General features: G+C 36.8%; 1 protein-coding gene across 4 annotated transcripts in view; it reads right to left on the minus strand.

The window, feature by feature from the left end:
* Positions 1-14,903, minus strand: part of FREM1 (FRAS1 related extracellular matrix 1) — a 151,055-nt gene that overhangs the window by 56,237 nt on the left and 79,915 nt on the right. For all 4 annotated transcript variants that reach the window (XM_004436789.3, XM_087444606.1, XM_087444607.1 and 1 more), the window contains 6 exons: positions 14,437-14,631; positions 13,193-13,378; positions 11,927-12,123; positions 7,727-7,949; positions 4,365-4,509; positions 339-480 (listed from right to left, as the gene is read on the minus strand). In XM_004436789.3, the coding sequence (XP_004436846.1) occupies positions 339-480; positions 4,365-4,509; positions 7,727-7,949; positions 11,927-12,123; positions 13,193-13,378; positions 14,437-14,631 (1,088 nt within the window). The remainder of the gene's footprint in view (positions 1-338; positions 481-4,364; positions 4,510-7,726; positions 7,950-11,926; positions 12,124-13,192; positions 13,379-14,436; positions 14,632-14,903) is intronic.

Here is a 14,903-nt window from a genome sequence, read left to right on the forward strand (position 1 = left end):
AAGAACCTAGAAGGGTAGAGGAAAATTTCTTCCTCCACTATGGTACTTACACAGAACTAGATGGTATAGCCTACTACACACCTAGGCTGTATGGTACTTATCTTATGGGACCACCATCGTATATGTGGTCACTTATTGACCGAAATGTCATTATGCAGTGCAAGACTGTAGTATGAGTTCACCCCAAACTAGGAAAAGTAAATTTTCTACTTCTGGATAAAATATGGCTATTGGAAAATAATAGCCATTTTATAATTTCAGTTATAGAAATCTGTGCATTGAGAAAATTTACACCTGTTACATTCATTTTGAAAAATAAAAGTAAAAAGGCCACTAACCTTAAGCTGAAGTTGCCCATTTTGGGGAAGTCTTTCAAATAAATAGTAAATCTTCTCCCTAGGTGAGTCTTCGTCTATGGCTGAAAGAACAGCACTAGAAATAATACGAGTTTCACCCATATTCATTGCAATTTCAGCCTTCCTATAAAAAGGAAGATGTCAGGGTTGATATGAAAATAGAAGATATTGCTTTAGCAGGGGACACTCATAATGACTATTACAGTTCCCAATCTTCAGCAATTAGGGAATGATATTCAATATCCAAAGTACTGAAAATGATGAGTCAGACTCATGAAATAGGCTCTCATTTCACTTTCCATATGAAAGTCCTAAAAGACAATTAGTCAGCAACAATGAATATAGTATGAGGTAATTACATACCTCTAATTGTTTACATGTATACAATTTTATGTTATAATTTATTTTATAAAATGATTTTGTTTCCAATATTTCATTTGATACAACAGCTTCATGAAGTAAGTGGGCCAGGTATTATCATTTTAATTTTGCAGATAGAAACTTCCTTAAAGAGATTAAATGATTCATCCACAGGTGTTCTGGTACCCTTTACGACATAGCATCATGAGTTTGGTGGTATTTAGGTAATCTGTGGCCCTCTGCATTACTCTCCCTCTCTCTGGTGATGTTCTGGGTAGCTAGTGTTCTCTTCAAAGCAATTCCTCTTCTCCAAGTACCGCAGCTGCCAGGTCAGCGCCCGGCATCTTGAAGAGAGGGCTGGGACAGCCAGTAGCTGCTGCTTCTGCCATAGATGCTGCTGTGGTTTTGTAGGTCCTTTATGGTCCTGCTGCTTTCACAGCCAATATAGCCATTTTCCCTGGTCTCAACAAAGTAAAGAAGGGATCTCTTTCCACCTGTGTTTCTAGCTCTCGTTTTGGTCATCACACACAGGCTAACGCTGTCCAAATTGACAGCTTTGTTCCTGAGAAAAACTGGGAAGTTTCGTTGGGATTCAGATGAGACATCTGAGTAGCATCAACTGGCATCACTCTCAACAGCCTTCCACTCTTCTGCTGAGAAGCCAAAGCCCAAACACTTCAGTTCTAACCTCTTTTACCTGGTGAGTTTCTTGCTCACTCAGGACTGAGATCTTCCCTGGCAGTAGGAGGTGACTTCTGCCCACCTTTTTACTGGAGAATATTCATCCCAGTGTTCTAGAAGGCTATTGAGTCAGTCGGTTGGGGGCTTATGGAGACTAGTGGTGCCATTAACAGAAGCAGATTAATCAAAACAGGCAGCCAATATGATGAAGAAGATAAGGAGTTTGGTAGGAAGAAAGGGTCAGAATTAAATGTCAGAGAAGCCGAGAGAAGAAAGTATGTAAGGGACCCTGGGGCAAGAACTTTGGGGAAGGTAATTTATTTGGGAAGTGATTTTAGGAACAGAAGAGATGGAGTGAGGAATGAGAGAAGAAAGAAGGAAAAGGCAACAACGGGTGTTTTTACTGTGATGGGGCTCAATCCTACTTTGAAGGATTTGAAGGATCCTTTGAAGAACCACGCAGAATATACCTCTAATTGTGCTTCTGAAGGATGGGAGGCTGGAACATTTATCTTAGCCACTAGCTCCCATAAGGTGAAGGCTGCTGTCAGGGTGTTTCCTGCTGTGCCTGGACAGGCGCTGATGAGCCACTGCTGCTTCAGAGAAAGCCCTGAGGCAGAAAAATAGAGCACTATGGGCCCTTGCAGTGGGGCACTGACAGTGTGCATGGCGTGTTCCACCACAACTACAATCAGAGGTGGGCTGAGGGGATGTCACCTAGGGAACCAAAAGCACCTACTACAGCAACCAAAAGGAATATCAAAGAAATGGTGTCAAACACTGTAATAGGGTCCAGCAAGGTGGGAAGAGCCATTAGATTTGGTGGGAAAGCCAAGGGTAACTTTTGAGGGAGCAGCTTTAATACAGTGGTGGAGGTTGGAGACAGTGGGCAGAAATGGAGGAAGCAAGTATAAGCTACTTCTCCAAATAGTTTGGCAGTGAAATGAATGAGGGACTGGGTCATCTTCATAATTTTAGAATGAGGATGCCTGCTTGCAATGACGATAATAACTAACACTTAAAGCACTTATGTACTAGCCAGTCTTTCAAGTCTTTTACATATTTTAATTCATTTAATCCCTGCAACATCCCTATGAAGAGAATATCATTATTATCCACTTTTACAAAGAAATTGACAAGGAGGTAGAGAGAGGTTAAGTAACATGTTCAAGGTCACACTACCAGTAAGTGGCTGAACCAAAGAAGTCTGGTTCAGGAATTTGCTCTCTCAATCACTAACTATATCCTGTTTGTCTTGTTAGCAGAAGGAATGAAAAGGGAGAGACTGAAGATACAGGAGGGAAAAAACAATGGAGCGTGTTCTGGGAGGACGCAAGAGGTGATATACCCAAGGACACACAGGAAAGGGAAAGAAGGGGGAATATAACTACCTCTCCACAGAAGAGAAAGAAAGAAGAAAACAAAGAAAAAGGAGGGATTTTCAAGCAGAGTTGAAGGAGATTTAGTGATTCTGTAGATGAAGATATCCCAGGAAGTTTAATGGCAATAACGCGGCAAGAAATAGTAAATCAGATAGAGTCGAATGAGTGTCTTGTGTAAGTTATTTTACCTCTCTGGTCTGTTTTCTCAGTGAAGATAATACCTACTTCCCACAATTTTAGTGAGGATTTAAGGAAATAATATATGTCAAAGAATCCGATACAGTGTGGGTCACACAGTAAGCATTTAACAAACACCAGTTTTCGTGGTCTCCCTTCCTCTTAGATAAAGTGAGGTCATCAGAAAGGAGGTTTCATAACACTGCGATATCTTTCATATTTTCATTTTTAAAAATCAAAGTCATACTCATCCATACATTGCAGTTAGGGAAGAAAGAAATAGAAATTTTTGTTGAATACTCTTAGTCAAACTGATGTCTGAGATGCAATCCTCCAAAACACTATCAGCAGTATTTCCCATAATAGCAGACACTTTTCTATACCCAACTCTAGAGAAGTGTTGGGCTTCCTAAGTTCTAGCTTTATACAGTTCTGTACAGTTGCCAATAATAAGAGAAATGGTTGGAGCTATAGAAATATAATTGATGAAGACTCTGTACCCTATGATCGAACTCTGATCAGCTACAGAGGGAGATACAGAGAAAGTCTGCAATTAATAATATCAGCTCGGGGGCCGGCCTGGTGGGGTAGTGGTTAAGTTCACGCCCTCCACTTCGGCGGCCCTGGGTTCACAGGCCCGGATCCCGGGTGCAGACCTACACACTGGTCATAAAACCATGCTGTGGTGGCATCGCACATACAAAATAGAGGAAGATTGGCGCAGATGTTAGCTCAGGGTCAATCTTCCTCAAGCAAAAAGAGGAAGATTGGCAACAGATATTAGCCCAGGGTCAATCTTCCTCACCAAAAAAACCCAAAAATAATATCAGCTCAAACTATTTTAAACATGATCATTTTAAAATCAGTTGACAGGGAGCACTGATCTATATGGAACATCGTAGAGGACTGGTGGACAATGAAGTACCAAGATGATGAAAGAAGTGGCATTGATGTATTTCCCTCAGTCACTCTTAGTTAAAAGTATGACCACACCCACATTGAGGACTGTCTGCAGTTAATATTATCACACTTTAGTTTAATCTATATATTAATTTCACTTTGGTGTGTGTGTGCATGCATGTGCATGTGTGTGCATGTGTTTAAATGTCTAATAGACTGCTCATTCCATACTGTATGTTCAGTCATTCTTAATTACTTACACCTAAATAGAACTTCTAGAGGTAAATCAAATAATTAAAGGGCTAATTTGAGAATTGTTAAGGAGAGATTACATTAAACTAACATTTGCACTAATGGTTGTACGTGCATGAGCGGGTTATAAGTTGTGATAGACAGGCACCATTAAGGCTTGTTTCTCTATAAGGGACACACACTACATTTGTATCTAGTATTCCAGAGCTCAGAATTTTATAGAGAATCTGAAAGAGACTCTTTTTAGGTAGCTTACTTGCTCAGCATTGGTTTCTCATCATTAACTGGGGTGACCTCTACTGAAATGGTTTTAAGTATCTTATGTTTCCCATCTGACAACTGGATTGTAAAGCCATCAGCAAGGCTCTCTGAGTCATCGTGTGCATACATCAACCTCATTCCTGGAAGAGGGGAAAAAAAGAGAGAAAGTAAATCTTTCTTGTGATTGAACCATTCCAAAACATGTCACAGATAATCTCTTTTAATTTCCAAGGCATTGGTGTCAGCAAGAGTTCATTAATCAGTGCAATAGGATGAAATTAAAGTTTTATGAAGTAAAAGTGTCCTCTTAGTTCATTAAAAATTCCTATTTAAGTACTTTAGTAATTTGATAAGGGTCTTAGTTAAAATCAGTGAGGAAAGGATATATTATTTAATAAACTGTACGAGAACATAGTGTCAGGGTGTTGAAATGAAACAGAAAATTAGTTCATTACTTGGGGAAAGTTATAGTTAGATCCTTACCTCCAGCCAATAACCAAAATAAATTCTAGATGAATCAAAACTTAAAAATAAAACTAATTTTTAAAAACCTACCTAATATTCATGTGGAAATGCAAGAGACCCAGAACAGCCAAAACAGGCTTGAAAAAGAATAACGAAGGTGGACGTCTCATATTTCCCATTTTCAAGACTTACTACAAAGCTACCATAATCAAGGCAATGTGGTACCATCATAGAATAGATATGTAAATTAATCCAATAGAAGAGAGTCTAGAAACGAACCCATACGTTTATGATCAATTGATTTTCACCAAAGGTGCCAAGACTATTCAATAGGGAAAGAGTAGTCTTTTCAATAAATAGTGCTGGAACAACTGGATATCCACAGGCAAAAGAATGAAGTTGGATCTCTACTTCACACTGTAGATAAAAATTAACCCAAAATGGATCATAAACCTAAATGTAAGAGCTAAACTAGAAAAATCATTAGAAGAAAACATAGGAGTAATTCTTCATGACTTTGGGTTAGGCAATTGTTTCTTAAATAAGACATCAGAAGCAAAAGTGATCAAAACAAGACAAAAACATAGATAATTTGGGCTTCACTAAAGTTAAAAACTTTTGTGCTGCAAATGATACTACCAAGGGAGCAAAATGACAACCCACAGAACTGGAGAAAATATTTGCAAATCAAATATCTGATAAAGGAGGGTCTAGTACCCAGAATATGTTAAGAACTCTTACAACTCAATAATAAAAGACAAATAACCCAATTACAAAACGGGCAAAGGATTTGAGTTAGACATTTTTCCAAAGAAGATATACAAATAGTCAATAAACCCCTGAAAAGATGCTCAACACCATTATTAGGGAAATGGAAAACCAAATCACAATGAGATATTACTTCACACCCACTAGGACGGCAATAATAAAAAAGACAGACAATAACAAATTTTGGTGAGGATGCAGAGAAATTGTATGTGGTGGCTATGGCAATTGTTTCCTACAAGTATTATAAATGCTCACCTTTTTTTACCAAGTAATCTCATTATAAAAATTTATGCAAAAGAAATACTGAGGTGTGTCCAAAGATTTGTTATATAAATATACGTAAAATACGTTTATTGATATATAACTTGTAATATAAAGAAATGAAAAGCTATCTGGATATTTAAAAATAGATGTATAAAATTACAGTACAGTATATCCATACAACAAAACACTAGTTATCACAAACCATGTTTTCAATTAATATTTTAAAAGTAAGAGGCTTATAATAACTGATAAGAAAAAACAGATTACATAATAACGTAGCAGTTTTATAAGTTCTATATGTTTGTGTGGGGGGATGTGTGTGAGAATATGCTAAAGTTTAAAAAAATATAGCTATAAATGGACCAAAAATATGGGGCTGGCCCCATGGCATGGTGGTTAAGTGTGCACGCTCAGCTGCTGCCCACCCAGGTTCAGATCCCAGGCGTGCACGAATGCACTGCTTGTCAAGCCATGCTGTGGCGGTGTCCCATATAAAGTGGAGGAAGATGGGCATGGATGTTAGCCCAGGGCCAGTCTTCCTCAGCAAAAAAAGAGGAGGATTGGCATGGATGTTAGCTCAGGGCTGATATTCCTCACAAAAAAATAAATAAATAAATAAATAAAATGGGCCAAAAATAAAATAGAGGTGAAAATCTATTCTCTGAGAATGTCGCTAAAATATTAACTAAAATATTAATTTACATGAACAATTATAATTTTTTCTTCAAAATGACTATATAGTCCAAACTTTACACAATATGTATATATTAGTTGTTTAAATAATAACCAATGAATGTTATTTTTAAAACTCTGACCTTTTTGAGAGTAAAATTTGAATTACTATTCTTTTTTCCTTTGACTTATATTTGAAAAAAACATTTGTAGTAATATATTCTATTATTTGCTACACTTGGTTACTGATTTGGTAATATCATTTAAGTTCCAGAATTTATTTCTTTGCAAGTGATAAAAACAGAAATATATGAATTAGCTTTTCAAATTCAAATGTGAGACGACATTGTGTAACTATTGCAAAATAACCTTTGGGGCAGAGAGCTTACGCTCTAGTTGGGGAAAGGAATAATTAAAAGACAGAAGGAAAAATGTTGAGTGCTAAGATGAAACAAGCACAGAGAAGCAATGAGTTGGAGGTCTGGTGGGGTCCATTGGGGAGGTCAACAGTAAACTGGCTCTGAAGGCACAGTATTGGCTAGCTTAGAGTAGGAGAAGAAAGGACCTCTCCAAGCTGGGGAAATAGAGTATGTAAAGACAGGAAGGAGAGTGATAGTAGGCAGTGATTCTAGATTCTAGAACCACATGCTTTTCTCAAATTTTTAAAAGTATTTTTTATATGTAGAAAATGGGATAAGATCGATTTTTTTAAAAGAGTAATTAAAAAATAATTCAGGCCTCTATTCCAATGTGTCATTTCCTTAAAGAGCAATTTATCTCCTTAGAGAATAATGAGTTATTATATGTGGTTCTATATTTGTCCCAAATGTGGCAATTTTGGCAGACAAATCTCTTCCAATTTAGTTTCTGGATTTCAATAGTTTTAAAAAGGAATTTTTTATTATGACATTAAAAGCCTGAGCTAAAATACCAAAAATCACAAATACTATTTTTATTGATACCCTAAAAGTAAATGAAAATATATTATTTCCTTTTCAATTACCCACTATCTCTAGCTGGGGCTTCATGCCCTGCATTAACCCAGAGCCCAGAGAAAACCCTTGAGGGATAAAAGAATAAAGTAGATGAATGCTATTTCTTCACTTCCTATTTCTGTGATTTACTATTATCTTTTCTGGGTTAAATTATTAAATCAGCAACAACAAATAGAAGAGGAACATGATGTACCATTCTGGACAAGTTCCATGGAAAAGTTGTGAACAGGTTCATACTTCTGGTCAGGGTTGGCGGGCTGCTTATACTGAGGAAAGTCTTTGCTAAACATCCCACTGATGAGGAGGCCATGCCGCGGTTCATGAGTAACGCTGAACAGCAAGGGGTCCTTGGGAATGTCCAGGTCAACAGCATTGACGACGGAAGAATCCAGCTCTTGCATCTGACCCTCACACACCTAAACAAAAACACGTCCAAAAAGTCAGCGGCGTGCAGAATAAAACTTGTCTTTCTTTTGGCAAACTGCTCAAAAGAAATAATTTCAAGACATCCTGTTTCTAATTTTCTATGAGATTTGTGTGTAATGAGTCCTAAAAAGAAATTGTTGGTTTACCATGAACTTAGACGAAAAGACATCTATTAATCTCCTTCACAGTTTTTCTGAAGATTTCAAGGCACTTTATTCATTTCCATGAAGGACAAAGGACATATGATTATATATATATGATTTTATACATATATAAGCAACCAACAGGATGCTTGCTTTCTGGAAGTCACAGAGAAGTTCAGCTGTAAACCTGAGTCTAGACCCTTCACCTTCGGATCCCAATCTATTATTTTAACTCCCTGGTTCTCATTGCTGTCACAATTCTTATATTTCTGTTTTAGAAATGGCACAAATATCTGCTATACACACTGGAGGTATTTAGTGTTTTTAATTTTTGTCATTGCAGCAGAAACTTCTGTATTTCAATTGCAACCAACAATTGAGAAGGATGCTTCTGGATGTATCATAGTGTATATTGTAATTCTGGGTCCCTTATCTCTCCCCAGTCCTCACACTTCTAATTTTGCTGAACTATCTTCCCCCACCACCACCCCCCACTTCAGGTTTCATAATCCTTTAAGCACAAAGAGAACTGAATGATTTTCATTTCATGTAGGATCTAGTCATTTAGAACTTGACATGGAACTTAGCTGTCTTGATATTCTTTTTCTCATAGTGAGGATAAAGAGAACAAAGAAATATTTCTGTTCCTTATTTTGAAATATAGTAAGATGTAAATAATAAGAGAATATAAATTTCACACGTACTTACTAGGAATCTGCAATGTCATTGTCCTACATGCTGTGGGGAATACAAATTTTCTAAAAAATCAAAATTAGATGGAATTGGGAAGGCCTGTCCATCAGTTATTATAGTGCAAGGAAGAAAATGTCTAGCATTACTAAATATGGATGAAGAAGAAGTGTCAAAGGGTGGAGAAGACCAAGAATGTCTTCATGGCTCAGTGGGCATTTTAGCCTTGAAGGATACCTAGGGTTTAGATTTATGAAAACGCCCTTTTTCTTCAGTCTCTCTTATTGAGAGAACCTTCCTGCAACCACTCTTCAATGAACTGTCATAAACAAGAATCACTTGCCACATATGATACTCGGACTAAAATGATGCTGGTTTTCTTTTATCTGACCCTACTTATTAAGGACTAAGATGGCATCATAATTTAATGCACAATGATACAATTATGAAATCATCTTTGACGGTAACTTGCCTTGTTCTCCAAGAATTTTAATAGAGCAACCTAAAATATGTTTTAATTATCCTTCTTCAGAGAGCTTGGGACTCCTGGACTCACTGTATGGCAACATTTCTCATTTATAACATGGTAAATTAATTCACAAAATGACTGAGAAATTTTATTGAAAAAATGTGGTATTCTTTTTGGCACATTTAATTGTTTATTGAGATTATAAATAAAAAATTTAGCTCAATATACACAAAATGCAGAAACTCACAAGTAGACAGGTTTCAAATGGATTATAATAACTTAAACTAAAACCTCAAATTTTTTTCAAGTTGCAGCACAACTTGATGGAAGTCTATCTACAAAATAAACACATTTTTTTTCACAAGAAAGCAAAATAAATATGACTCTTTTAAAAAATCACTTGAGGGGCCAGCCCGGTGGCGTAGTGGTCAAGTTTGCACATTCCACTTCGGCGGCCCAGGGTACGCTGGTTCGGATCCTGGGTTTGGACCTACTCACCGCTCATCAAGCCATGCTGATGTGGTGTCCCACATAGAAGAGCTACAACTCTACAACTATGATATACAACTATGTATTGGGGCTTTGGGGAGAAAAAAGAAAAAGAGGAAGATTGGCAACAGATGTTAGCACAGGACCAATCTTCCTCAAAAAATAAAATAAAAAATCACTCAAAGCTTAAAATCAACTCTGTCAATAACACATGGGGCTCCATATTTGCTATTCTTCAACAGCTTCTCTAAGGAACACACAGGAAAAAAGCATAATTACTTTCAGAGAAGAACAAGGGACAATTTCCCAGTGGCCTAATTATTGCAGAAACCCCAACTCTAGATAGATAGAAGGCAATAGAAGTAGGTATAGAAGGAATCATTTGTAGATTTTTTTCTCTCTCACAATTACTGAACTGCTCTCCAGAGAAACTCGTGTGACAACAGAAGAAGAAAGGCAGGAGCCGGCTCTTCATCTCATTTTGAAGTGGCTCCCACATACCTTTAAGATTCAGTAGAAAATTCAAATCAAATGAAGACTTTTGCATTAAGAGTTTGATGACTTTTAGTGAAAAATAAGGCAAGATAATGGTTTCAAAATAGATAATGTTTGCTTTGGTCAATGTCAGAAAAAAGATGACACACAACAAAAATAATACAAATGGCACCTAGTTATTAAGTGTCTACCATGTGCCTGCCCATCTTGATCATCACGGTACCCCTGAAGGAAGATCTTATACACATTTTGCAGATGAGGAAACAGAAGCATAAAGAGAAATAACTTACCCAAGACCCTACAACTCTTAAATAGCAACACCCACATCCCTCTTACTCCAAAATCTGTGCTCATCCATTTAATAAATAATCCATCAAATAATCATATATAAAAAATAGAATTGTTTAAAAATAATTATATGCTGATATGAAAAGATTTCCAGTATGCATAATTAAGTTTTTAAAACAAGTAAAGTAGAGGGGCCAGCCTGGTGGCATAGTGGTTGAGTTCACGTGCTCCGCTTCGGCAGCCCAAGGTCCGCGAATTCGAATCCCAGGCATGGACCAACACACTGCTCATCAAGTCATGCTGTTGGGGCGTCCCTCATGCAAAAGGGAGGAGGATGGGCATGGATGTTAGCTCAGAGCCAATCTTCCTCAGCAAGAAGAGGAAGACTGGCAATAGATGTTAGCTCAGGGCCAATCTTCCTCACCAAAAAAAAATAAAGTAGAGAGTAGTGAGTATAATATGATCCCTGATTTGTAAGTAAAAACATACAGAAAAGTCACACATACACATACACATCATTGGCATGTGCTCGAATTATTTTTGTGGAATTACTAAAAACTCAATTGATGGGGAGTGACTACAGATAGGGGCTGTTGAAGAGGGAGAATTTCACATTTCATTGTGTATGTTTCTTAACATTCTAACTTGTTTAACCACATATATATATATTTTTAAAGACAGGTATTATCTGAGGGGTGATATTATGGGCCATTTTAACTATATATCTAAATTTTTAAATAAAACTTACAAATGTTATTATATAAAAACATTTTTAAAACTGCATAAAAAGAATGGTCCCAACTGTATCTTTTTTCATTTCTATATCTTTATAAATAGCTATATAAAAAAGATGCTTATAATTTGTGAATTAAGAGTCCTCGCAATTATAGCATTGGTTAGGAGGGCATGCTCGGGAATTAGACTGCCTGGGTGAAAATCCCCTATAAGCCACTCCCTACGCGCCATTTACTTCTAAGCTCTGTGATCTTACGCCACTAAGTTAACCTCTTTATGCCTCACTTTTTCAGTTACTAAGTGGCAATAATAATACTATCACCCTAAAAGCCTATTGTGAGGATTCAACATGAATATATATAAAGGGCTTGGAATAGTAACTACAGCCTAGTAAGTACTCATCCTACTTATATATGCAACTATAATTGCATCCATGCATTTGCTATATGTTGGCAATTATTATTATCATTACCATCATCATTATTAGGTTAATATTTTCAAGTGATTGCATTACGTGACATAGGTTACCGCCTTCCCCACTCCTCATCAGCTTAATGTGTTAAGTGCACCTGGACCAATGCACTAGGTGAACTGGACTAGGTGAAAATAAAAATCAAAAAAAATAAGAAAGAAATGAAAATTTTGATATCTTTCTTACAGTAATATTCTGCACTACAAAGTCAGGAGCTTCATCATTTGTGGGGTTGATTATAACGTAAAATGGTTTCTCCAAGGAGCGTTGCTTCCCGTCTGTGACGTACACCATGAACTGGTCAGCAGTTGGTTCTATCCTCAGATGCCTGGACTGCACATAGTTAATGTGCAAAGCCTTCATGTCTTTCCACTGAAACGAAGCTAGAGCACACCAAGATGGAGCAGGTAAATAAGAAAAGCATTTTTTTCCAAGCTACTGGTCCTTAATCCTTAACCCCATAGCCTATTTCTCAGTAAAGCAAATAAGGGATCATTGCAGTTAACCTAAGAATCAGCTATTGGGGGCTGCTATAATGACTCTCAACATAAAAACAAATATCCATAAATCATAACGAAGGATTAAAATTTGCATGGAGAACAGAAGGGCAATAACCACTAACCAGGATGTGTTATACTTCATATACTTGGAATGAATGTCAGTGAGACCTTCTTCTGATTAAAACCACTTCTTCTGTACGAGCAGTTCCTACCATGCTTAAATAAGAAAGAGACTATCTCTTTCATATAAAGGCAAAACAAGAGTCAATCAATCATCTGCCAACTTGACACATATATCAAGCAACAGATTGGATTGAGTGGAATTAACTGACCTGCTGTTTTGGTATTTTGACATTGCCTTAAAACAAAAGAGAAAAATGCTCTATGTTATGCATTAAGTCACAGGAGAAATTGCATAACCGTTAATGCAATTAATCTTGTTCCCCACCAGGTTTATTGAGATATAATTGACATACAACATTGTGTAAGTTTAAGGTGTACAATGTGATAATTTGAGACATGCAAATATTGTGAAATGTTTACCACAATAAGGTGAGTTAACACATCCTTCACCTCACATAATTAGCATTTTGTTGTTATGGTGAGAACATTGAAGCTCTACTCTCAAAGCAACTTTCAGATATACAATACAATACAGTCACCATGCTGTACATTATATCCCCAGAAATTATTCATTTTCATAATTAGTATTTTTGTAAGTGAAATTTTCATTTATTTTGAAGTAAACTCACATACATGGGGAATTTCAAAATAAAAAATTCAAATGAAAAACAATAATATTCAAAAATATCGGCTATAATAATAATAATTCCTCAAATGTATATGGTGTTTTGAACATTTTTGAAGTCCTTACCCAGTTATTAAGCATGATCTGGCCAATCAGATCCATAAGCACAGGCAAGTTATTGCTGGTCATGAAACTGTGACTTACCTATGCTTATGCCCATATTGCTTTTTTCAAAACCCACAGAAGGGAGTGTGTTTTCAAGGTAGCCAAACTGGGGAGGAGAAACCAAAACAAATTCCAAGTCGTCTGCCGCAGTGTCCGGGTCAGTGGCTGACAAATGGTTAATGGTAAGGGCTGCTGAGAAGCCTTCGTCTACAACAAACATGGTACCTGCATACAAATTATAACACAATTATGATTTAGCGTGCAATCCTCTAATCAGAATAGTGAGGACAAAGGGAGTGATTGAAATTCCAGTTCAGAGAAGCCTCCCATACGCAAATATACTTCCATGGGAGATGTTCATTTCCTTTGGCATAATTCTCCTTCCAGTGAAAATATTCAGGGGTAATGGATGGAATTTAATTTGACTTATGGAATTACATTTTTTTCTCGCAAGTCACACAATAATGGAAAGACAGCAGAAATACTTAATGCTCCAGTACAGCACTTTAGTCATTCTCAAGGAACTCTGATTTCCCTTGCGTCTCTATAGAAGTGACAAACGAAAATAAGAATTGCCAAACTGTTTTAATGATAAGCCACTAAATGTAGTTTATGTACCCTTCAAGATCAGTTGTTACCTCTGTTTGTCAGAGTGTTAATTGCCTGCAAGCTATTATGAATTGCTCATAACGAACATTTTTTTCATGCCTTGGTGCTTAATTATTCTGCAGGGATAATGCTTCCTTTCCAGAACATTGCTTGGGAGATAGTTTGCAAATTACAAAAACATTCATACATATGCTTGTATTTTTTTTCTGAGAGACAGAACATATACATAATGCCTATGAAGAGATGACTTTCTAAAAAGCAAATAAGGTTAAATGTATATAAATGGTCTCTCTGGTACCCTCATTCTGTTCTAATAGAAATTATTATGGATAAAATAAATTACTCTCTCTCCAACAGGCAAATAATATTTTACCACATGAAATAAAACCAGAAAATTTGAGGATTCCAACATTATCTTCATCCCAACACACACACGTACACATACACTCTCATGTACACAGTTGCATTCTCTCTCCATACAGAATTACCCAAATTTTGAAACAAGTAAATTCTTAGATTTGGGATTTTCCACAAATTTGTGTTGAGGCTATTATTGGAGGCAATTCTGTATGATGATTTTCTATTTTGACTACAAGTAAAGTGCACTATTTCAATGAACCATGAGAATGACACTAGATGAGATAATAGGACTTTAACAGAAAAAGCATTGTCACCTATTGCAATCGAAGGTGGTTGGTTGTCCACTGGATGTACTGTGATGTTGAGATCATACACTGGAAAGGACTCATGAAGAGGAACAGATGGTTGAGATCCATTGTTGCAACAGCCATCCACAAAAGGGCCAGCTTCTCCATCCGAAACCACCAACGTAATGGTGTCAAAACAAGGCACCAAGCCAATCTCACCACCTGGAAGACACAGCTATAGCTGAAACACGACTTTTTAAAACTATAGAATAACAAGATGAAATCTACTCACACCTCTTCTACAAGCATAGAATGGCAAAGAAAGGAATTTATGTGGCTAAAGTGTAAAACTCAATTTTATCACTATGAAATGAAATAGAGTCATGAAACTAATGCAAAAAATGCTTGCCCATCTGTTGCCTCCGGTGAAATCCCTGCCAGCCAGCCATCACCATATGGAGGGGCAAAACAGGGCTAACAAGGGTCTGACAGTT

The sequence above is a fragment of the Ceratotherium simum genome, chromosome 20, assembly GCF_057802395.1.
Source record: "Ceratotherium simum simum isolate JZ-2026a chromosome 20, ASM5780239v1, whole genome shotgun sequence".
NCBI classification, from domain to species: Eukaryota; Metazoa; Chordata; class Mammalia; order Perissodactyla; family Rhinocerotidae; genus Ceratotherium; species Ceratotherium simum.